General features: G+C 64.4%; 1 protein-coding gene across 2 annotated transcripts in view; it reads right to left on the reverse strand.

Annotated features, from left to right (window-relative positions):
- Positions 1 to 10: 10 nt before the first annotated feature.
- The window catches only part of ZNF687 (zinc finger protein 687), a 28,541-nt gene continuing 1,628 nt past the window's right edge, over positions 11 to 26,923 (reverse strand). The window contains exons 1-9 of one of the 2 annotated variants that reach the window (XM_075445091.1): positions 21,839 to 21,882; positions 6,968 to 9,228; positions 4,770 to 4,948; positions 4,043 to 4,219; positions 3,627 to 3,789; positions 3,049 to 3,345; positions 2,774 to 2,886; positions 2,293 to 2,434; positions 11 to 1,869 (exon numbers count right to left, since the gene is read on the reverse strand). In XM_075445091.1, the coding sequence (XP_075301206.1) occupies positions 1,396 to 1,869; positions 2,293 to 2,434; positions 2,774 to 2,886; positions 3,049 to 3,345; positions 3,627 to 3,789; positions 4,043 to 4,219; positions 4,770 to 4,948; positions 6,968 to 9,208 (3,786 nt within the window). In that variant the 5' untranslated portion in view covers positions 9,209 to 9,228; positions 21,839 to 21,882 and the 3' untranslated portion in view covers positions 11 to 1,395. Of the gene's footprint in view, positions 1,870 to 2,292; positions 2,435 to 2,773; positions 2,887 to 3,048; positions 3,346 to 3,626; positions 3,790 to 4,042; positions 4,220 to 4,769; positions 4,949 to 6,967; positions 9,229 to 21,838; positions 21,883 to 26,923 lie in introns of those variants that run through there. The other variant, XM_075445090.1, reaches the window with a different exon arrangement.

Genomic DNA, 26,923 nt, shown 5'->3' on the forward strand with positions numbered 1-26,923 from the left:
GGGTTCTTCTCTCTATTAAACATCATTTACACGGTCCCTGCCCCACGCAGGGGGCGGGAGGGGAAGGGGGGGCGCGGGGGGGGGCTCCGTGCTGGGGGCTGGGGGAACCACTGCTTGCTCTCATATTTTTGTCGTTTTATTTTAAAAGCTCCCCCCCCCCCCCCCCCCCCCCCGCCGGCAAGTGCCCCTCCGCTGACTCCACCGCAGCAAGGGCCGGGGCTGCCCCGGCCGGGAGAAGGGGGGGGGGGGGGGGGGGACACCCAACCCCCCCGGCCCTGCAGCCGAAGGGAAAAACCCCCAAAACCCAAACCCGAACGCACGCCAGGAGCTGGGGTTTCGTCACTTTTAGTGTATGATACAACTTTACAGGGCTGGGAGCGGTCATGGACATGGGGGGGGGGGGGGCCCTGACCCCCCCCAAGCACAGGCGCTGCACCCGCGGGACTCGCAGGCAGTCTCTGCGCCCGCTGCGCTTCTGCGCCGTCCCCGAAGGTGCTGGGGGTCCGCGGTGAGAGCAAGACCCCCGCTGGGCCGGGGCCGAGCGCTGCCCCACACGGGGACGGGGGGCACCGGGGCCAAGGGGCGCTCAGTCTGGCCCTGGGGGGCACCGAGGAAGAGGAGCAGCCGGGAGAGCCGAGCCCCCAGCACCCCGGGAGAAGCCCCCACAACTCACCGGCAGCGTCCCAGGCGGCGGCAGCATCCCCTCCTGGCGGCCACCGCACGGATCCTGGCCGGGGCGATGCCTCCTCGCCGCAGCTTTCAGGGGTCGGGGGGGGCAGCTCACGCTGACCTCACCCAGAGGCCTTTTTTGGGCTTCTGCTTTTCATCTGCCAAGCGAAGATCTCCTCCTCCTCCTCGTCCTCGGCGGGGCAGGCTGCCGGTGCGAGAGACGAAGGCCAGCGCTGCCTCGAGCCAGCGCAGGCGATGGTGAGGGGCCGGGGGCCGTGGGTGGAGGACGGAGGGGCCGGGGCGGCTGCGACGATGGCGACGTCGGCTTCTCCCTGCGGCTCCCGGCCGAACCCAAAGCAGCCAGCGCTCCGCAGGGACGGAGCGAAAAACAGAGGGGGGTGTTGCTGCGAGAAGCTGCCCCGGCCTGGGCCCCGGAGCTGTGGGGCAGGGGGTCCCCGGGGCACGACAGCCACTGCCCCCCGCAGCTGCCGGGGGTCCCCAGCGCGGGGCCGGGCTCTGCCCTCCATCACCGGCCCCGGGCAGCCGGAGCCTGAGACCCCGGCCCGGGGGGCAGCGAGCAGGCGCGCGGGGCCAGGCTGCGCCGGGCTCTCGTCTCTTCGCAGCTCGAAACACTGCCCAGAAGGAGGGAGGGAGGTGGGGGGGGCCCAGGCGCGCCCCGGCAGCCCCCCGCGCTATGTACAGGGCTCGCCCCGCTGCGCCGGGGCCCTAGTTCTCGGGGCTGGCGTTCTGCCGGGCGCGGATGAAGGCCATGCCGTGCGTGCGGAAGTGCGTCTTCAGGTTGAGCTGGCTGTCGAAGCAGCGGCCGCACACCTTGCAGGACAGCTTGCCGTCGGCGGCGTGCGGGGCCCCCCCCTCCAGCGGGCTGCGGGGCCCCGGCTCCTCCACCTCGCCCGCGCCCTTCTTCTTCTTGTGGGTGATGAAGCGGTGGCGGTTGAGCGAGACCTGGGAGGTGAAGCAGAGCCCGCACTCGCGGCACTGGTGGGAGCTCTCGTCAGTCCGGTGCTGGGGGATGTGCTCCTGGAAGTCGGCCGAGCTGCTGGCCAGGTACCCGCACTTCCGGCAGCGGAAGGGAGCCTTGCGGTCGCCCTTGGGGTTTTTGGAGGGGGGGGTGGTGCTGTCGGGCTCCTCGCTGCACGAGTCGCCCTCGTCCGAGGACAACTTCCGCTTCCGACCGGACACCTGCGGGAGCGGGGCGGGGGAGCTGCAAGGGGCGCGCGGCGGCTCCCGGCAGCACCCAGCCTGCTCGGGACTTCCCAGCGCGTCCCACGGGCCCCAGCGCTGCGGCCCCGCCTGCTACCCCGGCCCAGGGGCTCCCGCAAGCAGCCTCTGAGGCGGCTGCACCCTCGCAGCCCGGCTCTACGCAGCCCTTCCCCCGCCCGCGGCGCGAGGCCGAGCCAGCCCCCTCGGTCCCTGCCGCGCTGGGAGAGGGGGGGGCGAAGCTCACACGCCCAACTGGGCCCCACGGACGGAGGGAGCTGCCACCCCCCGGGAGGCAAGAGCCAACGGGACCAGGGCTCAGGGCGCTGCCTTCGGCCCTGCCCAAAACCTCGGCAGGGCCCCAGCCCTTTGGGGACACCTCGAGAGACCGCAGAGACCTCGTACCTGCGTGGCGCCGGTCCCGATCCGGGCGATGACGACCTCCTGGCTCTTTGTCTGGTCGGTCACCTTGATCCCGTGCCGCACCTGGATGTGTTTCTCCAGGATGAGGCGGCTGCTGAAGGTCCGCTTGCCCTCTGTGCAGTACCTGCGGGGCCAGAGCAGGGAGGCCATGAGGCGACGCCGCGCAGCCGGGAGCCGAGCCCCAGGCCTGCTCCCGCCCTCGCTCCCCGGGGAAAGCCGGCTCTGGCATCGCGACCCCCGGCTCTAACCACAAACAGGCTCATCCACGTAGCTCAAGGGGGTACAGAACCCCGGGGTCCTTCCCAGTAACGCCCCTCCCTCCTCCCCAGACACTTGTCCAGTCCCCACCACGCTCCGACCATCTGTAGCTTTGTGCTCCCCCCAACAGCTGGACCGGAGGGAACCGGAGTCAGCCCCACGGGACCGGACCCCGAGGAAGGACCCGAGGAAGGTGCTGTGGTACCGGCAGGGATAGACGCGCTTGATGCCTTCGTGGTTCACTCGCACGTGTCTGCGGAGGCTGGGCGCGGAGCAGAACGAGCGCTCGCACAGGTGGCACGGGAACTTCTTCACCGACTGCAAGAAACAAGGAGGCAGGGGGGTCGCACGCTCAGCGCTGCCTCCAGACCCCTCTCCTCGCCCACGGGTGTCTGCCCCGCTGCTCCATGCCATAAACCCTCCCCGCCCTCAGCATTCCCCAGGGCTCGGCAGAGCCGGAGCCCCAAGCCTTCTCCTCACCTTGCCGTGGTCCTTCTTCATGTGGGAGACATATTCGTCACGCTCCGGGAACCAGGAGTGGCAGACGCCGCACGTCCACCCGCTGCCCTTCGACTTGTTGACCGTCTTGCGCTGGAAGCGGCTGCGCTTGGTCTTGCGCAGCTCCGGGGAGCTGGGGGGCTCATCCTCCTCCGTGGAGGACGACGACTCCTCCGAGATCTTGGACACAGGGGTTTCCACAGGCTCCTGCTTCGGCGTCAGCAGGACGGCCGTCTTCTTTGCCAGGTCCTCCTTGGGCTTCTGGGGCTGATGAGTGTTCTGGAAGGCACCGACGAGTGTCGGCAGCTCCCTGGGGCCGGGGTTTGCCCCCAGCACTGCAGCGGGCCGCAAGGAGAGGCCCCAGCCTGCCCAGACAGCCCCACCTCCCCAGGCTCTGGGACAGGGTCTCGGGGACAAGGGGACCAGGTCTCAGGGCCCTACTGTGCCCGTGATGAACCGACAGCCCTAAGCCAGGCTCGGACGCCCCTGGCGAGGGATCGGTCTCAACTATTCATATCAACGGGCTGTGCCAGGAGCGCCGAGCGCGGCCACGGCTTTACCTTGAGGTGCTCCAGCATGGTGCGCTTCTGGGCGAAGAGCAGCGGGCAGTCCGGGCACTTGAAGACGCTGACCCGCTGGTTGAGCAGATGCTGGTCGAAGTGGGAGGAGAGCAGGGGCTTGTGGGTGAAGACCGTGTCGCACATCGCACACTTGTAGATCATTCTGGCGGAGGAAAAACCACCCCTGTCAGCACAGCCCGCGTGTGGGTCAAGAGGGACGTGGACGAATCTCTTGGCAGGAGGGTGGAGCAGCCCTGGGCGCAGCGCGACCCACGCCGAGGGACGGGAAAGTAAAAACGAGACGGATGCAGTCCCCCACGAGGGTGCGGAGCACTCCCCCGCGGTCGCCCCCACCGAGGGTGCTCCCGGTTCTCCCGGCGAGAGCTGCTGGGACGGCAGCTCAGGGGAACGCTTACTTGGACTGCTGGTTGCTGAAGCCGGGGTGCTGCGTGTAGACGTGCGCGTGGGCGCTGGGGGCCGACTTGAACGCCATGGGGCAGATGGGGCACTTGTGGAACACCTCGCAGTGGGAGGTCTGGATGTGGGACTTGATGGAGTTGACCCCGCCGAAGACCACAGCGCAGCTGGGGCACCTGGAGAGGGAGCAGAGCGGGAGGCCGGGGCGGGGGGACGCGGTGCGGGGAGCTCAGCCGTGCCGCCGACACCGCTGCACGCCCAGTGCCAACAGCAGAGAGAAACCGGAGCGCGAGGGCCCACGGCTGCTCCCTGCGCGCCCACGGGGCCTGGGACAAGCCCCTGCCCCAGCAGGCACCAGGATCCAAACCAGTTCTGGGCTCTGGGAGAACTCCAGTTTGGAGCACCCAGTCCCGCCCATCACTGGTGGATCCGGGGCCCTGGCAGCTCGTCAGACGGAGCAGGGAGAGACGGCGGGGGTCTGACGCTGCCAGCCACCACGGGGGTCGGAACGGCGGCCGGGAGGAGCGAATCCCCCTGGGATTCAAGGGCTGGGAGCCAGAGCAGGGCCGAGGTGCGGTGTTCACCCCAGCCCCGCACCCAGCACCCGTGGGGAGCGGGAGCATGGATTCCTGCCCCATCTGCAGCAGGGCAACGCGCCGCAGCCCCGGGACTCCCCCCGGCGCTGGGCATCCCCCCGGCGCCTCTGCCCCGAGCCCGGTGCCCTACCTGTAGCCCACCCGGCGGGAGAAGTGCAGGCAGGCCTCCTTCAGGTGCGTCTCGAAGTTCGCCAGGAGGAAATTCCCCCCGCACTCGGGGCAGACGTGGGGGGGGCGGTTTTTGTGCATCCGCTGGTGGGCGTTGAAGCTGCAGCGGTTGGACATGATCATGGGACACGTCGTACAGACCTGGGGGGACGAGAGCATCGAGAGGTTCAGCCTGGCGCGTCCCCACCTGCACCAAAGGGCTTCCCAGCCCCCCAGAGACGGGCAGGCCAACGGCCCGCAACTCCCGCAGCAGCCCCAGCCGCGCCGCACCAGGGGAGCAGAAGTGCCGGGACCCTGCAGGGCACGTCTCAGGAGATCACCGGCTCGCGCCAGCTTGCCGGGTGACCGCTGAGGGCGTTTCACACGCAGACAAGACGCCTTTTCCAGGCTTTCCACCACAGATGGGTCCCAGACCCAGCGCGTGCCCCGGGTTAGCCGGGGCCCAGCCGCTCAGCAAGGGAGTTTCACCGGAGGGAGCGGGGCCGTATTCAAACCAGCTGCCAAAACCCCTCTGGAACCATTTCCAGCTCCACGCCGCGATACGGACATGGGGATGTCGAGGGGAGAGGCTGACGAGGACGCGAGGGAACGGGACGGGGCTTCCAACAGCAGCTGCCCCGACGGAGGCGATGACCAGAGCGCAGGCGGGGCGAGGAAGGCACGGGGCAGCGCCAGCCAGACGCCACGCGCAGCGGGCTGTCCTGCCGCGGGCTCCCCTCGCTGCCCGTACCCCGACTGGGCCCACGGCGCTGCCAGGAGAGACCCCAGGGTGATTTTGGCAGCAAGAGGGAGCGAGACATCGGACAGGAAGAGCAGCTAAAGACAGGCCGGGAGACGGAGCGGGGACGGGGCCATGTCGGGAAGGGAGAGGGGATGAGTGGCAGGTGAGGAAGAGGATTCTGGAGGCTCAGGGCTTCAGCCATCCCCATCCCTCGCTGTGCCAAGGAAAGCCTCTGGGTCTCTTTGTTTTAAAGGAAAAAACCTGTTTGCAGGCGGTGTTGGTTTGGCGAGGAGCCCGTCTCCAGGTGCGGGGACAGAGCGGCGCTGGCTGGGCGAGGGCTGCCCACGGGCTCTGCCCTGCCAGCATCGGCAGGCTGAACCGCCGAGCCCAGGCGCTGCCCGCAGACGGGCTCCGAGCTAGAAACGCCGCGCTGCCGCCCGTGACGGCCAGGACGACTCCCCCAGCTCTCCTGCCCCTCGTCTCCTCCTCCTGTGTCCTCTCGCTGCTCCGGCCACAGCCGCAGTGGGCGCCCGGCCCTCCCCGCGCCCCAAACCCTCCTCCGACGGCGGGGCCAGGGGAGGGGAGCAGGAAAGCCTCGCCTGTCCAAAGCTCCTCGGGACGCTCCATGCAAGCACGTGAACCCCGGCGCTGCCGGTGACCTTCAAACCGAAAGCAGCCCCGCTCCACAGCAGCAGGGCTCCGATATCCGCGCTCGAACAGCGTCCCGGCCACGGCAGCGGCCTCGCCGTACACAGAGCTACCAGGAAACAGCAAATTCCTCCTCTGCACAGGCAGCCGAGGGGGCTGCGCGTCTCGGGACACTGGGGCAGGTGAAGACGTGGCGCAGGGAGGACAGGGCTCCTCTGCGGACCTGCGTTCGCTCCCTGCCTGTTAAAGGTCACCCTCGGCAGCGCTGACCCCGCGCGTCTGCGGGACGCTGCCCGCCCGGGCACCCCGGGACCTGTGGGCAGCAGCAGGAAGCACCCAGGAGCTCACGGCTGGCTCTCCAAGAGGGGAAAAAAAACCCCCAAGAGACCCAACCCCCCCGCCTGGTTTCTCCAGACTCCATTTGCGCTTCAGGCCGGAGAAAGAGGAAGCAGCGGCCGTGGCTCTAACATGGCTCCGCGGGGACGGCGACGTCCCGCAGCGGGTGCCAGCACGCGGGGCACCGACACTGGGGGACCCGCTGCTCCCTCCCTGCCGCGCGCCCGACAGCGGGCTCGCTCCCCTCCACCAGCGCCGCGCGGGCGTTCACCGCAGCCCGGCTCCCGCGTTCTCCCTCCTGCCCGAGGTTCACACGGGGAGGAATCGGGCGCGCGCAGGCGGGCGCTGCCTGGATGGCATCGGGGAGGCCCCCCCCGCCCGAACCTGCCCCGCTCGCCCAGGGACGCTTTGCTGCGGCTCCAAGCCCAGCTCCCGCCGCCCTGCCCGCTCCGTACCGTGCTGCTGGTGGTCCCCGTGGCCACGGCCTGCTGGAAGTGCGCGGCCAGCCCGGCCTTGTCCTTGCACTGCTCTTTGCACTCCAGGCAGCGGAAGCAGCTGTAGTTTGTCTGCTCCGAGCTGCTGCTCAGAGGCAGGATGGGGAGGTCCTGAGCCCCGCTGGCCGCGGCCAAGGCGTCCTGAGCCACGCCAGTCACTTTGCTGGCGGGGAAGGAGGTCACCGAGACCAGGGGGGTGATGTCCGGCTGCCCGATCATTTGGTCCAAGGCGATGGGCCTCATGACCAAATGGGAGCACTGCATCACCAGGCCTTTGTCCTTGTGCTCCCGGGCGTGCAGCAGCAAGCTGCACTTGTTGAAGAAGACCAGGCGCTTGGTGCAGTGGTTGCAGGTCACCTCGATGCGCATGCTTCGCCGGTCGTAGTGGCGAGCCAAGCTCTTCTCCAGGGCGAAGGAGTCCCCGCACTCCAGGCAGCGGTAACCGAAGGGAGGCAGGGCCAGGCTCGCGTCGGCCGGAGGGTTCAGGTTGGGTTTGTACGTCGGCAGGAGGTTCTTACTGTTGAGGATCTTGTTAAAGGCTTCCACAAGGCTGGACTGGCTCCTGGAGATGACCGTGCCCGCGATGGTAGGGGAAGGCTTCTGCGGCTGCACCATCACAACCGTGGTGCCGTTGACCTTCTGGTTGGCCGTGGTGGTGATGGTGGCGGTCTGCGTCACGGTGCTGACGTTGGTCCTGGTGTCGGCCTTGGGCAGGGTCTGTGGCACCAGGTTGATGATGTTCTTGGCCACGGCTTTACCCGTCTTTGCTGGCAGCACCACGGATTTCTGCTGCGCCACGCTGGCAGCGATCAGCATGGCGCTGCTGGCGTTCTGGATGGTGGAGACGGGCAGGACGGTCCCTTTGAGCTTGGTGCCGTTGCCAAGCTGAACACTGACGATTTTTGGCCCCTCGATGGTTTTCAAGGGGCTGGAGAGCTCCATTTTCTCCTTGGCCACCTCCAGCGCAATCCCTTCCTCTTTGTCTGCCGAGAAGCCGGCACCCTCCAGAGAGGTGTCCTGGGAGCTCTGCTCGGCTGGGCCCTTGGCGGAGCCCGGCTCCGAATCTGACGAGACCCTGGTCACTGTTCGGGTGATGCTGCCACAAGATGTTTTGATGGTTTTGATCCGCACTTTCAAGGGCCGTGAGGAATTGGAAGAAGGGGAATCGTTGTTGTTGTCGTCTTCCTCCTCCTCTTCCTCAGCGCTGGACATACTCTGTGGACTTCCCATCGACTTCTCCAGAACTTCTTGCTCTTCCTTGAGGGAGATGCTGTCCAGGTGCTTCGGCGAAGCGGGGAGCCTGGGGCTCTGCACCACCGGCGAGGAAGGCTTGAAGAACGGCTCCCGGGGGCTGGCGGGCGAGTGCTTCACTTCGGGAAGGCTGCTGGTGCCACTGTCGAGGTTTGGGTCGGAACCGGGCCAGGACGTGATGGGAGAATCATCCGTGGAGTAGCGAACGGTGACCGATTTCAGGTGATCCAGGGGACTGTCACCCAAGGCTGCAGCCAGGCCCTTCGGGCTGGCTTCGCGGCCCACCTCCTCCGAGTCAGACTCCTCTTTTTTGATGCAGGCGATGGTGGGAGGGGACCCGTTTGCCCCCCCTGCCTGGCTCGTCTCAAAGGACTGCGGGAAAGCTGGCGGCAGGTTCTCTGCGCTCTCTCCCATGGGCTCCTTGCAGTCCAGCGACGGGGTGGGAGACGGGGAGAGGGAGGGCACGGCGAGGGACTTCTCTTTCGGCTTACACTCCCGGGGTCTGTCAATCAGGTTGGCAGCGCTGTCTTCGTTGGGATCAGGGCTAAAATGGGAGAAGATATCCAGGGGTTTGGGGCCTTTCTCCTTCACCCAACACTCCCCGTTGGAGGACGCCACAGCTTCCACAGACCTGGAGGTGGGGGACCTGGGCATCTCGGCGGCCCCGAAGCCATTCTGCAGCAAGCGGGGCCCGATGACGTGCCCATCTTTGCTGCGCCCGTCCAGGGCATCGAGCTGCTCGGGGCAGACGGTGTTCTTCACGATCACGCTGACAGCGGTGATGTCCGTGTGGGGGAGGACGTGGTCAGGGGGGCCCGGCTCCCCGGGGACCTGCTTGATGTGGGCGTCAGCTTCCTCGTGGCCGGAGTGGATGGCCTCATTCGTGTCAATGTCAGGGATATCGAAAGCTGCCAGAAGGTCATCGAAATCCGGAGTCTTCATGTCCCCCATGGTGGGGAATGTGGCAGAGTCTGCAACAGAGCAAGGAGAGAAGCGTTAGCACCGTGACCTGGGCACGCGGACGAAGCCGTCGGAGACAGGCAGCACAGACACCGAGGGGAATTTGCGTCTCCTGAGCCCCACACTAAGCACAAAATCCCCGTGCCGCCTTCCCTGTGAACCCCGCCTCGCGCCCCTTGGGCACATCACAACACTTCTCGGCCTTGTTCGCTTCATTTGCTTGCGTATCAATTTTTGATCACCCCCCAGGACTGAGGAAAGTTCCGAAGGATCCCAGCACCCCGGGAGAGACGCCTGCGACGCGGGACGCAGCCTGGCGAGGAGCAGTGCCCCAGGGCCGGAGCCGCTCCCCGCGCACACACGGGCTGAGGAAGGGGCACAGCTCCGCGGCAGGGGACCGGCGGGCGGCAGGGAGGCAGCGGGCGAGGCGGGAGCAGAGGGCTGCAGGGAGAGCACGCGCCTCGCCAGGGCAGCACAGCGTCAGGGCCGCTCCATACGGCGCAGGAGCCGTCCTCTTCCCCCACGGCAGCAAGGCCGTGCCAAGGCCAGCCCCGCGAGGACACGGCTCACGAGGACGGCATGCAGACGCTATCGAGAAGACTCAGATAAGAGGCCTCGAACACGTGGGCTGGGGAGCAAAGGATGAAGAAACAGGGGAGGCTGAGGGGAGACATGGCAACAGGTTTCATAACATGGCTGCGGCTGAGACAAAGGGAGTAATGTTCCTCCTGCCACTGCCGGCTGGGTGCGAAATCCCGGGATTAAGCTGCAGCCAGGGGACGTGGCTTAGGCAGCAGAAAAGACTCCGATTTATGAGGATCACCAGGCAAAGGAGGCAGGAGGATGGGGGACCCCCCAGGTGCTGGAGAGCAGCTGGACGAGTGTCTGTCTGTCCAAGGGAGCGGATCAGGGGGTCTCGGAGATGGGATGGGGGTGCACGGCCCCCAGGCCTGCTGGTCGTAGCGTGGAGGGCGGACGGCTCCTCCTGCCAGCAGCCAGCAAAAGAGAAACCTTTCTCTCGGGGTTGCGAGGGGGAAAGGCAAACGCCCCGCAGCCCCACGGGGAGCCGGCCCCGGCAGCCTCCTCTTGCCCAGCTCCGGGCGCTGCCTCTCGGCTGCCGCAGGCGCAGCCAAGGCGGCTGCAGCCCTCGCTGCCCGCCTGCCCTCGCCCTGCTCCCCGCGGCAGGACACGAATCCGCTCCTCGGACAGCACAGCCTGCGCGGCGGGGCACGGCCGCGGCTCGCAGCCTGCTCCGAGGAGACCCGCAGCCTGCCCGCTGCCCCGGCGCTGGGGTGGCTGCTCCAGCGGCCACGGCCAAACCCACCGGCAGCCACGTGCCGCAGCAGACCGGACGAGGACGACACACATCGTGGGTAAATCTGCTCTTTGCAAAAGGGAGGGATTCCCTCCCGGGGAGCTTGGCTCAGTTAAAACCCACCGGCACCAAAGGAGAAGTTCAGCCTGCACGGCCGGCAGCCGGGGGACCGACAGCCCCCACAGCCCCGTGCTGGAAGCCCTCGACCTTGCCATGGTTTGTGCCAGAAACAAGTCACGGCTCTGAAAGCTGCCCAGCCACTGACGAGCAGAAAACCCGCAGCGTCTGTCTCAACAGATTAGCCAGAGCACCCTCCCGGCCTTCAGCTGTCACATCTCCAGGTCACAGCACCCGTCCCCTCGTCCTACCGGTCGCTGCAGGGGGGAGCGGTCCAGAGTCCCCGCTGCCAGACCCCTCCGCGCTGCAAACACGTTGCTGTGACACACATTTCTTTAATAAAGATTTAATTATCTCCTCAGTCCTGTCCACTTATTTGTGAGGATTAGGATGGACAGATGGATGGACAGAGGGATGGACGGGTTCTTGGTGTTGGCCAAACAGGCAACAGGACTAACAAAGCTGGTCTCCAGCTCTGCTGCCCAGTCAGGGGTGCAGGCAGAGCAGCTCTGCCCTTGCAGGAGCGGCGTCTCTTCGCAGACACGTCCCCGCTCCAGCGTTCAGGCCCCCATCTCGCCTCGACGTGATGCTCCGGCTTCCCCCGGCCGCAGGAAGCTTCTGCTGATGGCTGCAGCTGGCAGCGCGCAGCGTCCCTGCGAGAGGGCACCGCGTCGCAGGCCGGGACAGCATCCCTCGCACGCTGGTGCTGCCCAGGGACGGGCTGCACCCTTGGGAGAGCTCCTCTGCGCCTCGACGGCCATCTCCACCTCGGAGACCCTGTGGTGTGGATGGAGGGCAATGGAGGGCCAGACAAGCTCCCACCCGGCCTGGCTCTCCTCGGAGGTGAGCAGCAGCGATCACAGCTCTGCTTGCATCCGAAGCAAAAACCAGCTTGTGCGGCTGGCAGCCTCTCGACCAGCCCTCGCCCCCTCCAGCACCAGCACCTGGCGACAGAGCAGCGCTGGAGGCCAAGCGGAGCTCAGAAGCTGTCCCAGCCCTGCTCTCACACCTGGCTTGCTCTCTGTTTTGTGCCCGGCAGACGCCCTTCTGCGCCCGGCTCAGCTCTTCTCGGGCTCAGCAGGGCTGCAAAGGCTCTGCTGGTTTTCCCGTCAGACAGCTTAGCAAGGAGGCTTAGTCCAGCTTTACGTCTGGCTCTCACCGTAGGTCACCCCAAGGGGATCTCCGCCGGGTGCAGCGCGGGGCCTGCGGGCCACCAAGGAACCAGCTGCTCCAGGGCGACGCTGCCTTTAAAAACACAAATGGGCAACTTCCTACCGGCATCGCTTCACAGAATCACAGAATCACAGAATAGTAGGGGTTGGCAGGGCCCTCTGTGGGTCATCTAGTCCAACCCTCCTGCTGAAGCAGGGTCACCTACAGCAGGCTGCACAGGACCTTGTCCAGGTGGGTCTTGAATATCTCGAGAAGGAGACTCCACAACCTCCCTGGGCAGCCTGGGCCAGGGCTCCGTCACCCTCAGAGGGAAGAAGATCTTCCTCGGGTTCAGCTGGAGCTTCCTCAGCTTCAGTTTGTGCCCATTGCCCCTTGTCCTGTCGCTGGGCACCACTGGAAAGAGCTTGGCCCCGTCCTCCTGACACCCACCCTTCAGATATTTGTGAGCATTTATAAGGTCCCCTCGCAGCCTTCTCTTCTCCAGGCTGAACAAGCCCAGTTCCCTCAACCTCTCCTCGTAGGGGAGATGCTCCAGTCCCCTCCTCATCCTCGTAGCCCTGCGCTGGACTCTCTCCAGTAGCTCCTCATCTTTCTTGAACTGGGGAGCCCAGAACTCTGTTCCGCCACGGCCAAGCAGCCCCCGCGGCCGCCCCACAGATCCCGCTGCGGCATCGCGGGGGAAGAAGTGAACAGGGCAACCGCGTACTGGCGCTTCACCCTCCGCTCGGGCCGAAGGGGAGGACGGCACAGAAAGGGCAGCTCTGCAGGGCCGGAGTTATCGTTCCAGCCTGCAAAAGCACCAAGGATTCAGCATCGGAACGAGCCACAGGGAGACAAGCAAAGGGCACCCTCGGAGGAAATCCACCGAGGCGCACAGCAGAGCCGCGTTCTAGCCGGTGATGCTGCCGGGAGAGCAGAGCAGCCACCCCGGGGACGCCACGGCCGAGGCCGCGCCAGCCACGCCGCGCACATCCTGTGAGCCACAGGAAGGGGGTCTTAGCACCGTCGAAACACACAGCAATAACGTCTCAAAGAGCACAAGTGGGACTGTGCTTCTGTACCTCCCCATAAACACGTGGGGTTTTTAACCAAACGTCCTGTTCCGCTTTGGGACGATGACAAAACGCGCCTGCCTTCGGGGGAAGAGACCGTCCCCACAGCGCAGCTGATAACCTAGATCCCAAACAGCAGACTCAGCCTTTGCTGCCCGCATGTGCCCCGCAGGCCACCGGTCCTGCTGCTAAACATCTTCCAGCACCGGCTCTGGGGAAGAGGACTTCTTTCTAGGAGATTCTGGCCAGTTCCCTCCACCTTCTGAAACCAGCTTTCACCACGTGCTGCTCCACATGATGCAGGGCTTCCGCCATGACCCCAGCGCAGGGAAGCTGCTGGTCAGAGGACCCGAAGGAAAAGCACCAGGCTTTCAAATACTGCAGCGGGGGGAGCTACCGAACGCTATGCTCTTCTTCCAGCGCTGCCACCTGGTTCTTCAGCGCAGGATCTCTGCCGAGAACAGCGTGACACAAGGACATTTGTTTTTCAAATGACTTTTCTAATCACCGTTTAGCAGGATACAAATATTTACAGCAAAGCAGAGAGAAGCAGGTTGTTGCACTGGAAAAGGTTCCCATGAAGAGGCGACACGAGGGAAATCCTCCTCCGTGCAGCGCGGAGGGGAAGAGCGCTGGCTCCGTCCTCGAAGCGGCTTTGGGTCAGCGAGCCGAGCGGCGCCTGAAGGCTGCGGTGAGGATGGATCTGTCTTCAGGCTCAACACTGCTCTTCCCCATGCCGGAGGATGGCTCACAAGCGACACTGAGGTCCCAGCCTCACTGCGCTCCCAGTAAGGCACAAATCCTCCCCCCACCACACCTCCCCGAGCGAAACCAGACCAGGCTGAAAGCCCAAAGCTGCCGAGCAGAGCTTCTCTCCCAGACAGGGCGCAAGAGCAAACACCAGCACGAGGACAAACCTCCGCCGGGTTGAGCAGAGCCCGGAGACGCTGGCAGAGGCAGGACTGTGTGCGCGGCCCGGCTCTGGGCACGAAGAAGTCACTCCCATCTCCGAAGTGCTGGCTTGCGTCACCACCCGCTCCTCTCGCCATGGATTCAGGCAAACGGAGCGGTCTCCTGTGCCGACGCCACAAGGGACGAGCCCAGGGCTCAGCCTGGCTTCTCGCTTTTATTTGTGCTCAAGGCCCGCTCTGCCGTAAACCCTGAATTTGTTTTTACCGATGGGGAGAGGAAAGAGCGAACCCACAGCACCTGACTGCTCTGGGCCCACAGCTGGGTCTGTGGATCCCCACGGACCTTTCCACGTGCTTCCTTTGGTTACTTCCTTCCCAGCCCCTCACTAAAAACTTTCAGTCCTTTCTTGCCTTTAAACTCCCTACCTTTGTCTTGGCCAACCGCGCCCTCCTTTTAGCGTCCCTGCCTCTAAAAGCAGAACGGATTATGATCCTCTGCCTCTTTTTTAAAAGCTCACGGCTTCCAGGCAGGAATGAAGGCACTTAGGAACCGTTCATGGATTCCACGCTCTCAGAGCTGCTCCTCAGCCGACGGCTTCCCACCGCAAGGGAGGCTGCTCCTTGCAGGATCCCTGCACAGGACCGACTACGCGGCATTTCTCCCTCTTTGGTGTTAACGGGAAGGTCTCTGCCCCAGAAGGAGTTTTTGTGTTGTTCTTAGAAATCCCAAGCCTCAGCTCTCTCATTCAGCCCCTTCTGACGGAAGAGGGGAGGCTCGGTCTCCAGTCAGTAACTCTGGTCAAAAAGGAGGCAGCAAAGCCGGGAAGAGCCCAGCTCCACCTCGAACTCCACCAGGCTGACACGGGAGTTATTTTGGTAGCTCCAAACACAGCTATTTTCTTAAGCAAAAGCACTATTTTTCTTAGGTGAAACAAAGCCAACGAGGGGGCAGGGAATGGTATTTTTAACCTTACCGGCTAAGTGGTGTTACCTATCTTGCCTCACAGAAAAAAAAGAGTTTACAACACAGAAACAGCTCTCTGCTGGGGGACCCCAGCAGAGCCCCCCGCACGCAGGCTGCCTTCCGCAGCACGGGCAGGACCCGTCCACGGTCGTGTGGCTCAGAGCCAGGCTGATCGCCCATCGGCAGGGTGCTCACCGGTCCCCCGGCTCCACAGCTTGGGAAACCCCGGCACAGGGGAGGGAAGGAGTCAGAGATCCAAACCCACCTGTGGAAAAGGTCCCAACTCCTCTCCAGATTTGACGAGGAAGAGCTGCAGACCAGCAGGTTGCCAGACTTGTTCGCCAGCCCGCCCTGAACATCACAGCCCTGGCTCTAAATTAAGAGGCCAGCAGACTCCACATCTGAAAGTCCCCGCTCTGTGATCCTGCCTGCTACCAAAAACACATCAAAGCATATGGGGCAGAGGATCACCCCAGAAAGCACCCCACGGAGGTGCCTACCCTGATGGAGAACACCAGCAGGGCTGTGCAGCTCCGCGCAGCGCGCAGACCAGGGCTTCAGCTCGCAGCCAGCGCTGCCGGCCGCCCCACCTGGAGATGGCACACGGCGATGGAGCCACGCGCTGCTCGGGAACGGGACACATCCCAGGACCAGCCAGGAGGCCGAGCTGCGTAACCAAAGCCCTGGCCAGAGAAGGAATTTGGCACAGGCTGCCGAGTCTGAAACCACGGAGTTACCAGCGTCCCCTTTCCAGCCCAAAGCTCTCCCTTCCACCCCAGCCATCCCCTTTCCACCCCAACCGAGCCGCCTCGTGCCCGCGAGCCGCAGCCTTTCGGCAGGTGACTCCTCAGGTCAGGAATGCCAGACGTCACCTCTCTAAAAGTCACCCCAAGGTTACGCAGGGTTTTGAACTGAAATCATCAACGCTGTCCTAAAACCAGCCCTTCCTCCAGCCAAGCGCAAGGCTGGAGAGACGGGCCTAGAGCCGAAAAGCAGGGCAGCCACAGCCCGTTATTTGCATAATGAGCACAGGCACAAACCCGAGCTAAAGCAAGTCACGCCAGTAATCACCAGGCTTTCGGTTTCAGGCAGCAGGAGATGGCTGCGCGTTCGTCTGCTGCTCACAAAGCCACCGCCAGCGCCCAGCGCGGCTGCCCGGGCTCTGGGTGCCCAGGCAGGACACGGCTCTGGCAGCACAGCTTCGCTCGGGCTCAGCTGTGCCACCACAGTCCGGTCCCACACGGGACACAAGCTGGGTGCGGGGACCGCTCCGGCCACCGCAGGCGGCAGCCCGGCACGGTACTGAACGCGTGCCGATAGCGGGGACGTAGCGGGGACGCGTTTCAGCTGGTCCCCGCGAGGAGGAGGAAGCAGCTCTCTAGGGCTCTGCTGCCAGGTTCAGGTTTCTGCCCTTCAGAGCAGCAGGAGGCTGGGCAAGAGGCAGGCCCGGGGCTGCCGCGCTCCGCAGCCCAGCACAGACAATCAAAACCCACAAGCGCTGGAAGACCAACGGAAGGAAGAGGAGATTCCACCCTCCCGGTCCGAGTCCGCAGACCCGCAGCAACCCAAGCACCTCCCCACCAAATCCGAGAGCGCAAGAGCCCCGGCGCTCGCCGCCAGCAGAGACTGTCGCCGGCCAGGCCTCGACAAACCGAAGCCGAGCTCGTATCAGCAATGCCGGGAAGCTGGCCTGGAGCTAAACCGGCCCCAGCTCCAGCACAGCGCTGCCCAGACACAGACCCTCAGCCAGTCCGGGTGAGGGGAACCACTGCAAGCCCCCCCAAAGTTAACGAGGCTCACAGCTAAAATAATAAGACTGTAAGTACCTGCTGAAACACAACTGTTATTTTTCTGGCTCATTTGCTTATTTAGCATCCCACAAAAAGATGAAAGTGTTGTTAAAAATCTCCTCTCCAGCAGCCAAGCCTCTGCTGAAAGCAGGGTTTATCTGCTCCCTTGGAGGGGGATTGCCCAGGCCGCTGTTTCAGGACGCCGACACCAAGCCTGGCCACAGCACGTGTGGAGACGACGCTGCTCTCCTCCCCCCAGACAGCTCCTGCTTAAAATCCGCAAAACGTGCCAGCTCCGCTCGCGCCCGAGCTCGAACGCCCGCTCCCCCATCGCCACCCCACGTCCTCCTCCGTGCACCAAACCAGAGGCAACTCCCCGTCCCCACAGCTCGGTCCCGCGCGGGTCCCGTACGCGCTCGGCGGATCCCGCCCTCGCAGCCCACCCGGCCATGCCCACCGCGCAGCCCTTCAGACGCTCACGCCGCTTTGGAGAGCCGCTTTCCGGCCGGAGCCCGCGCCGGCAACGGCCCCGAAGCGCTGCCCCACCCGGGGCTCGGCAGGGCCCGGAGGACTGCACACTCACCCTCGACGCCGCGAGCACCCGAAGGCTTCCCACCGCACGCTTTCGGCGCGGGAGCGGCCGGCACCGTCGGCGGAAGCACCGGGCCCCCGGCCGCCTGCCGCCGAGCCTGGCCCAGCGGCCGGTGGGGCGAGCAGAGGCCGCTCCGCAGCCGTTCAGACAAAAGAGGCCGAAGGCTGGGACTATTTCAAGGGCTTGCTATTTTTAAAAGCTGCTTTTCCTGTTTCCCTTCCTGACCCTGGCAGGGACTCGGTGCCCGCCAGCAAGTTTGCACCAAAACAAGCAGAAAAATCACCGTCCAAAACTGGGCTCCGGGACGAAGCGAAGCCCTGCTCAAGCGCCCGGCCCTGCGCAGCGGCGTGCGGGGTCCTGCGGCCCTGCCTGCGTCCGCCGCGTCCGAGGCCAGCGGGAACGGCTGCGCTCCCGGCACCACGTGACAGGCGGGATTAGCTTCCGAGGCACAGAGGAAACCTTTGACAAAGCCTGTCCCCGTGCCGCTGCTGCCAGGCCTCGAGCCGCCAGCGCCCAGGGAGCCCTGCAGGAAAACAAACCCGCGCCGCCGGCTGCTGCAAAACACGAAATAATAAGGACAGGCTCACCTGGGCGGCAGGGAGCCGAGCGGATCGCCGCCTCTCTTGTCCTCCCGGGGCTCTCGGAGCTATTTTAAAACTGATCCCCTGCTAAAAAGCCCCAGCCTTTGTGCAGAGGAGACGTCACCAGTGAGAACAACTGTTTTTAATGAGCCAGACGAGCTCTGGGTGTTATACAATCTCACTCCCAGCAGAGACCTCGCAGACAATCTTCAGAGGACCTCGCAGGGGGGGAGGACGGGGGCAAATTCCCCGAGCAACAAACGCGCAGCACCTGGCGCAGCTTTTCTCCATTTCAGCGCCTCCCTTCGCTCTCCAAACCCTCCCCAGCCGTCCCTGGCAACTGGTGGAGAGCAGCAAAGCAAAGCCCGCGGCAGCCCCGCGCTCGGGTGCTTCTGCAGCGGCCGGCGTTCATCTGCTCCCCTTCCCGTCTCGGCAGGGCAGCTCCTCGGAACAGCCCCGGTCAGGGCTGATGCGGCTGCTGCCGGGAGGGACGGGAGCGGTGGCATCGGCCCCGGCACGGACAAGGCTGCGGTGCAGCAGCTGTGCCTTGCCTTCCCGGCAGCCCTGCAACCCCTCACAGCGAGCACAGCCCGGAGCAGAGCCCGGAGCGCTGCAGAGCTGCCCGGATTTCGTGGTCGAGAGATTGCGCGAGATACACGCGAAGCTCTCCTTTGTGCTGGGACCAGCAGCGCAGCTTTGACAAGTTTTGCACAAGTTGGTAGGAGCGGCCGCGGCTCTGCAGCAGAACGCCACGTTAAATCGCGTGGCTTTTGTGTAGACGGTACAGCTTCAGTTCCCGCTGCGACACGCAGTGCCCTGCTCCAAGCAGGGTCTCTGCAGACAGGAAAATGTCCCGAAAGCAGCCAGGCAGAGCTCGCTCTCCCAGCAAGAAGCCGAAACCAACTCGGTATTTTTGAAGTGACAGAGAACAGTGTCATTTCACTGTCCAAACTGAGGGAGGGCCAGAAAGTAAACGAGATTTCAGAGATGAAAGGAGTGTAAGAGATACCACCAGCCCGACAGCAAGCTCCTCAGGAACCACCTGGCAGGACGGCTTGCTGCGGAAACACGGGCCGCGTGGCTGCCAGCCCCGCAGAAAACCGAACGCTGACCCTGCACGAGAGCTCTGCTCTTCTCATCTCCAACCAGCGCTTCCCTCTGGAGCGAGGCCTGCTGTACAGGCAACACCCTAACGAGCTCACACTCCTGACGAAGCTGGGCTTTAGGCCCTGTTCCCTGTCACGTGTGAGGAAACTGAGGCACGGGGCGATGTGAACGCCACGCAACGGAGCCGGAGCAGCACCCAGCCCAGGATCATCTCCCGTCACACCCGGACTCATTCTGCCGCCGATGGCTCCCACCCCGCCGAAACCCCGTACCTGTCGGAGCTACATCCTTCCCCACGCTGCTTCTGCGCAGGCCCCTCCCGGGCCGGCTGCTCTGGGAAGCACCTTCTGGTGTCTAGCACGGTGCCAGACACATCCTCCAGCTTCAACGGTCGTTAGCCGCCCCTCACTACTTTCCAGAACTGTAGTTAGTTTTGCCAATACAAAAGACAGAAGGGATTTAGCCAAGCTTGGGAAGAGACAACACAGGTCAGAAGAGAAACAAAGGCTAACACGAAGGACGGCTCTTGCACTTTAAAAGTCTTTATTTAATTCCACGTCTGTGAATCCAAAATTAAAACCTGTGGATCCACGGACGTGGAATTACATCTCCCACGCCCCCTCTTCTCCTCCTTGCCAGGGAGGAAGCACCACCTCCGCCTTCCCGGGCCGCAGGAAGCTGGCAGAGAAGCACCCAGGGCAGCAATGTGGGGCACAGCCCTCGCAGGGAAGGGGCACCCCCACGCCCCAGCCCTCACGGAGCCTCAACGGGGCGTCGCAGCCGGCAGCCCCTGCTGCTGCCCGTCCCCTTGCACCCGGCCCACGCTCCTCCGTACCCCCAAATGCCTCTCCGCCCCTTCCCATGTCCCTGCTCCCACTGCATCCACCGGCTCCGCAGCCGCAGCCCGACCCACACAGCCCATTTCCACCCACAGCACCCAACCCTCGCCCGCACACCAGATTTCTCTCCCTGCCTCCTGATTGAAGAATTTGCTGATCTAGCAGGCCTTCAGCGGCACAATGTGCAAACGCCAGCCCCACTGCGTTTCTGGAGCAGCAGCCGCTGTGCCAGGGACAAGAGCCCGGTACCAACCTGACGGGAAGGAGCTTCTGGATGGAGCGGAGAGGGAGGAAAAGAGGGAAAAAAAGGGGGGAAGGGACAGAGAGTGGTCTCAGGTTTCACGTGCAGGCGAGGGGGAAAACGATAGAAAGGCAGGCTGGTTAAACAAGAACCAGCAACACGTCCTACTCCCAGCATGACATCACGAGGTCAGGGCTCAGCGGGGACGGCTGCAGTGGGAGGGGAGGCTCGGAGGGAAAAGAAGAGAGAGAAACAAGTGACATCACCCAGCCCCAAACTCCTCCGTGCCCTGGCGCTTCGGGAGGGCGGCTCGGGGGATGGCGATGGTCCAGCGGCGACCGGGGCAGCGCGGCAGGCGGTGGCGATGCGAGCCGGGGGTCCCTCCTCGCCGCCTTGTCCCCCAGCGCAGCGGCTGACGGCCGGTGCAGCCCCCCCTTCCCGGCCACCTGCCAGCGCCGCGATCCAGAAACTGCACGGCTCGGCCTCCCGGCCGCTGCCACCCGCTCGGCAGGGCAGGGTGCGCAGGGACGGGGCTGCACGGAGCAGCAGCGACTGCGGGGTGCCCGGGCAGCGCTGGCATCCTCCCCTCCGCTCGGAACCCAAAGCAAAACCCTCCATCTCCCCGGAGAGGCTCTTCCCCCTCTCCAGGAACGTGTCCTGGCCCCTTCCAGGGAGCTCTGGGACATGGAGGGGTCTGCACGCGCTGAAGCAGCAGCCTCCGCGGTCCCCTGAGCTCGGCGGGACCGGGACCCACCACGCAGGGGAGAAGGGGGCCAGAATCCCTGCGTTCACCGTTTGTACGACGAGAGCAGCCCAAGGACGCTGTGGGGCTTTGCAATGCGTCAAGAACCACACAGGAGAGACGTTAGAGAGAGCAAGTCCATCCGACGGGGGAGCGCAGGCCATCCCTGCGGCCCCTCTGAAGGACGGAGCGAGGCAGAAGGTGTGGGGCCTCTGCTTTTTCACGACCTCGCAGAGGGGGAAAGGTCCGAGTCAAACCCCAGCAGCACCGAGAGGCCCCAGCTGACCGGACCCCCCCTTTCTTCCCCTTAACGGGGCTGCAGAAGCTGCAACAGCTCGGGCAGAAGCAGGCACCGGGGAGGTCAGCTCCTGACAAAGCGAGGCAGCGCCTGGCGAGTTTCCTAAGCCGTCGTCTCCACGCCAAACCCCCCGAGCTGCTCCTGCTCAGAGGGAAATGCGCACACCAGACCTCAGGTTCCCGGCTGTGGGAGCTCAGACCTCAGGTTCCCGGCTGTGGGAGCTCAGTTCCCCATTTTCCAGCAGGGAAGCTGCAGTCTGCAGCCCGACACCCACTCGGACCCAAGGAGAAACCCTCTGCCGGGTGCCAGGCTCAAAGCACGTGGGAAAAGAGCACCTACGGGAGGTCTAAAGACCAGCCATCATGGAATCATAGAAAGGTTTGGGTCGGAAGGGACCCCCAGAGGTCACCTAGTCCAACCCCCTCGCAGCGAGCAGGGACACCGCTAACGAGATCAGGGTGCTCAGAGCCCTGTCCAACCTGGTCTGGAAGGTTTCCAGGGATGGGGCCTCCACCACCTCTCTGGGCAACCCGTTCCAGCGTTTCACCACCCTCATTGGAGAGAATTTCTTCCTTATGTCCAGCCTAAACCTACCCTGTTTTAGTTTAAAACCATTACCCCTCGTCCTGTCGCTGCTGTCTCTACTAAACAGATTGTCCCCATCTTTCCTATAGGTTCCCTTTAAGTACTGAAACGCTGCAAGATCTCCAGTCTAAACACCAGATCTCCCCAGTTTAGCAACCCAGAGCTGACCGAGACCACCCAACAGCGCAAGCAGCAGAGCAGGAACGGGCGCTCCAGGTCCTTCCCGGGCAGCCCTTCCCTCTCCCGGCCGGAGGCACCAGCAGGTCCTGCCGGATCGCCGAGGTGCGAGGCCCGTTCCTCGCTCGGGAGCAAACCTCAGCCTCATTTCTCGCAGGATCCGGGCCGCCCTCCCGCCAGCCGGGCCTCCTCCTGCCACGTCCAGCTCTTTGTTCAGCTCTTCGCCAGCGTTACTGCCAGCCAGCCGCATCGCCTTCTCCAAACGCCCAGCTCCGCTTCACTTCCCGAGGGCGCGGAGGAGAGGTGTTTGCTTCAGGCTTTCCAAAACAGAGCTCGCTCCTCCTGGTTCCAACCAAACAAGGAAAGCATCACCCCTGAGAGAGGCGTTTTCAGCACACGCTCAGCAGGGAAAACGCTGCTGGAGGGGCAGCTGGCGGGGGCCTGAGCCATTAAGGCCTCGGCACGGCAAAGCGCAGAATGCCACCGGTGCAAAATCCAGGCGCTCAGCACCTCTGGGAACAAAGTCTGCACCGAGAAACACCCTCGTGCTCAGCGCGCGACGGCCTCCCCCTCCCCAGGGCTCCGTCTCAGCAGCAAAGAAACTCGGCCGTGCCGGGAGGGCAGGGCTTATCTGCTCGCACGGCCCAGGCACCGTGCGCCCACACAACGGCCGTGCCCCCGCGCAGGCGCCGGGTCGGGGGGGTTGGGGTGCCCAGAGCGGCTTTCGCAGCACCCCTGCGCGTTTCCAGCTGCAGAGGCTGGACCCAGAAGCAGCCGTGGCTGCAGGATTTAAGGGGAAGACGAGAGGCAATGCTGCCCGGACCTCGGCAGAGTTTGCCCCAGCAGGTGCCCACGCCCCATCGCAAGGCCAAAAGGCGTGATTCCACCCAGATTTCACCTCAGCCCGTCCCAGCGCCTGGCCTATTCCCAGCAGCTGTTACCAAGGTGGGGAAGAACGGCCCCGCTGTCCTGGCTTCAAGGGAGGAAGCCAGGCTGGTTCTGCAGCCTCCAAACACCAACACGGGCTCAGCTCGGACAGCTGATGCTCACAGCCGGCCCGACGGCTACTCGCTTCCAGCCTGTCCTCTCCAACACCTCCAGCCGCACAAATTCAGCTTCTGCTGGAACAAAACGCGCCTTCGGCACGGGGGCTGCTCTGAGATACCCTTCTCCTCAGCTGCTTCTCCATTTCCAGGGAGCTCTGGCAGGGTCCCTCTCTGCTCACGCCCTTCGAGGCCACGCTGCCCGGCATGGGCGGTTTCAGCAGGGTCTGCTGCGGCAGGTCCCCTCGCTCCAGCGGATAACCAGCCTGCGAGCGGCGAGTGGCGCGGCCACAAACCCCAGCAGACCTGGCTTGGTAGCACAGCCCGGATGAGACACAAGAAGGCGGCACGGTGGGCAGCTCTCGCCGAGCCTGGCTGTCAGCTCACTGATGGCCGGGGACAGAACGGTCACTTTAAGGCACTTCAAGAGTTTAATTATTAATTTTTCCCAAGGAAATCTACTGCCTCTCCTTGCCCCAAGCAGGGGCTGTGCCCTGCTCCTGACCTGCCGTGGAAAGCCCTCCGCCTGTCTGTCCTTCCTTCCTTCCTCCCCCTTTCCTTTCTTCTTTGCTTCTCGCACATGAAAAGGCTCCCGGGAGGTACCAGGCGGGCAGCAGCGCTCTGCCAGGGCGCTCGATCGGCCATCTGAAACCCTCAGCTTTGTTCTCCTGCTCGGCGGCAGCGGGGGATCAGGACTCCAGCCATTATGCGCGTGTTTCCTGCTCCTTTGTGCTCGGCTCAGCCGTCCCTCCGCATTAACATCCCAACAGGCCGCACGTCCAGCCCTGAGCCGGGCATCTGCCCCGGGGCATCCCCCTGGGGCTGGGCATTGTCCCCCAGGCCCAGGCATCCCCCCCCACCCGCCACCCCTTCCTCCCCGCAGATCCAGCCACCGGGCCTGGCACGGGAGCCGAGCGAGCCGGACGCTTCCGCGGGTCAAGCGGGAGCAGCGGAGAAACGCCGGGCGCTGGCAGGGGTTCTCGGCAGGGCCCCTCGGCAGGGCCCCGGCAGCCCCATCGCCTGCGGCGCTCCCGCCTGGCGTGGCAAAGCCGCCCCTGGGCCAGGAGCAGGGCCGCGGCCGGACGCCTGCCCGGGGCGAACAGGCAGGCCCGTCACATCCTCGGGCTGGAACAAGCACGTCGATGGCTGCCGCGGCTGCTCCGCTCTGCAGAGCAAACGCAGACCCGCGGCCGGCGAACGCCGGGGCTGAGCCGGCTGGCGAGCTGCGTGCCTGCACAGGTCAGCCAGCACCGCTCCGGTGCAGCTCGAGCAGCAGCAGGAGGAGGAGGAGGAGGAGCAGCGCTGCTTGAAAACCCCCTCCTGGCTCCATTTCCTACGGGAGCGCGGGCGGCAGAGCTGGTGACAGCGCCAGGCCCGGCGCTGGCACCGCAGCTGCACCGAGCGGCTAAGTCGGTGCGGCAAAGCACTCCAGCCGCGTCCGCCAGCACGGCAACGCAAACACGGCTCGCTCGGGTGCCTGCGGCCGTGTCAGCGAGGAGCAATCGTCCAACAGAACAGGCCCTGGTGACGCAAACCCCAGCCTCCAAACGCGGAGCCGAGGCCGTCCCTGCGCCCGGAGGCTCTGCTGGCAGCGCTCCCGGGGCGAAAGCCGTGGGAGGGGGAGCACGGAACAGCAAAACCCTACCCCAGACCAATCAACAAGGCCAGCAACTGCAAAAAAGTGGAGTTATTTTGCGTTGGCACGACTGATTTTGGCGAGGCGGTAGGTATCTGTCTCCGTACGTACATGACACACGCTGTCTCTGTGCGACCGGGCTCGCCAGCGACGAACAAGGCGCCCGTGTTCCCCGAGCACCCGACGCAGCCCAGCCCCGCTCCGCCGGGGACGCAGACCTGTGCCCAGCAGCGGTATCTCCCCTCCTTCTTCAGCGCTGCCTCCCACTGCACCGCACCTCCATCATCCCCGCTTCGAAACTGAGTGAGAAAACACAAAGTTCCCGCTCGCCGCACCCCGGCTGCGGCCCGCCCGCGGCCTCGGACCCCACGGAGGTCTGAAGGCGGAGGCTGGATTACCTGCTGCAGGACGGGCACGGGTAGCTCTCGGGTTTAGCCCTGTGCAGACATCCCCAGAAAAAACCCAAAAACCCCACGTTATTCTCTGCAGCTCATCAACCCCCCCAGAGAAGGGAGCGGCATCCGGCCGCCCCGGCCGCCCCAGCGTCTCCAGCACCACCTCTCATCCGGATCTCCCTCCGACGCGTCGGGGGGCAGAGAAACAGGCGAGCGCAACATTCACGGTGAAATAAAAAGACAGGGCTGGTGTCAGACCCAGCGCCGGCAGCTGTCGCCACCGAAACACCAATTTTATCTTTCCACAGGTCTTGCGACAGCAGCGAGTCTTTCCAAGCCAGAGGGGAATCCGAAGCGAAGGGCGGGGGGAGGAGACGGGCTCTCCCCAAGCCGCAGCACACACAGATTCCCCCTGCCGGGATAGGAATAGCTTCCTCACGGATTTCACGGAAACCAAGGAAAAAAGGCGCTTCGGCAGGGAACGGAGCAGGGAACTCCGCTCCCCCGCGTCCGGTGCGACCCCACGGAGAGGAGCCTGGCGGCCCCGTCCGGCCCCCGAGCCCCAGCCCGGCACGGAGCACGGCTGCCAGGCAGGGCCGCCGCGTCCCGACCGGAGGCCGGCTGCGGATTAAATCCCCATACGCTCACCAGAATTAAGTCCCTACCATCTGCTAACTTCTGGAGGTATCAACACAAACAAGCGGTGGACGAGATCCAGAAATCCCAACGATTTGGCCGGCCTGAAAAATGAAGTTTTTTAACACTGGCAGGGGTTTTTGTAGCCGCGATCGGCATCAAGCAGCCTCAGCACCAACACGGGGAGGTTTCTGCTCCCAGGTTTACCAGTATGACCAGGATCCACGCTGGTGTACGTGGACAAGGGCAGACATTTTGCGGAAGAATGACCAGGATCTCCCCAGGCGCTGAGCCCGGCGACGCTCCCCTCAGCCCGGATCCCTTCCACGTTGCGACGTGCCGTTACCGGCGACCTCCATCCCGGGGGGGTGCGTCCTATTTCATCACGCTGGGTTTTACAAACTCAGCCAGGCCACCCCGTTTATTCTGGCGGTATAAACAGAGTCTGCCACGTCGGGTGCCAAAAGGAAGGGAACACGGAGTTCCCCCGCTCCCGTCACACGCTACGACGGCCCCGCACCACGACCGCGCTCGCTCGCTACGGGCGCGTTATTATCTTTGTAGTCCCCAGATGTGCGCTTGGGTACTCAACAGTACAAATACATTAAAGCCCTAGAAAATACCTTGCAGGGGGCAATCGCGCGTCAGCAAGGGGGATTAGAGCCCGGAGAACCTAATCGGGGCGGAATAAACCCAGCAAACCAGAGACAGGCGCGATGCCTGCCAGACGCCGAGCGCTTCGGGTGCTGTTGGTACTCCTGCTCATCCCCGGAGATCCCCAGCTGCCCCCACACCGGCACCGTCCCTCCAACGCCGCAGCCTCGCGTCTCTGCACGGTCCCACCGGTTCAGCGTGGTCCCTGCGGGGAGCCAGGACCCCCTCGCACAGACCAGGCGGCAGGACCGACACCAGGAGGGAAAGCGCTGGCAGAGCTCGCTGGTCCTCCTGCCGCTCCCGACCAGGAAAACTTGGGAGGAGAAAGCCTTGGGGAAGCCCCTCTGCCTGTGCTCCCACCTCTGCTAACGCCAGCATGGCCAGATGTGGGGCGACACGGTTCTGTCCCCCTCAGACGCACTAAAAATCCGTCCTTCGAGGCGGCTGCTTCCACAAACCAGGCTCGGTGCCGAACGCACTGCTTGAAACCCCAGCATGGAGGCTGCCAAACCTCCCTGCTCAGCTTCCAGGGAAGGCTCCTTGAATTAAACTAATTGTGGGAAGGTAATCGCAGCACCAAGGGCTGCCGTTACCCGATGACACGCAGCCGCCAGCAGCGAGGAATTCAGGGACTTCACAGGGGCCAAGACCGAGAAACGGGAGGAGAAGAGAGAAAAGAAACGGGGTTTGAAAGAAAACAACGTGTTCTCACAGCCAAGCCCCTCTCCCTCTCCCACACCAAAAGCCAGAAGGCTCTTCAGGCAGTGGCCGAGTCCCACCAGAAATGGTCCTATGGAATGTCTGACTTCCCTGCAAGGCCCACTCCCTGCCCCTCCGCCTCCTCGTCCTCTGGACTCC

The sequence above is a fragment of the Opisthocomus hoazin genome, chromosome 30, assembly GCF_030867145.1.
Source record: "Opisthocomus hoazin isolate bOpiHoa1 chromosome 30, bOpiHoa1.hap1, whole genome shotgun sequence".
Lineage (NCBI taxonomy): Eukaryota > Metazoa > Chordata > Aves > Opisthocomiformes > Opisthocomidae > Opisthocomus > Opisthocomus hoazin.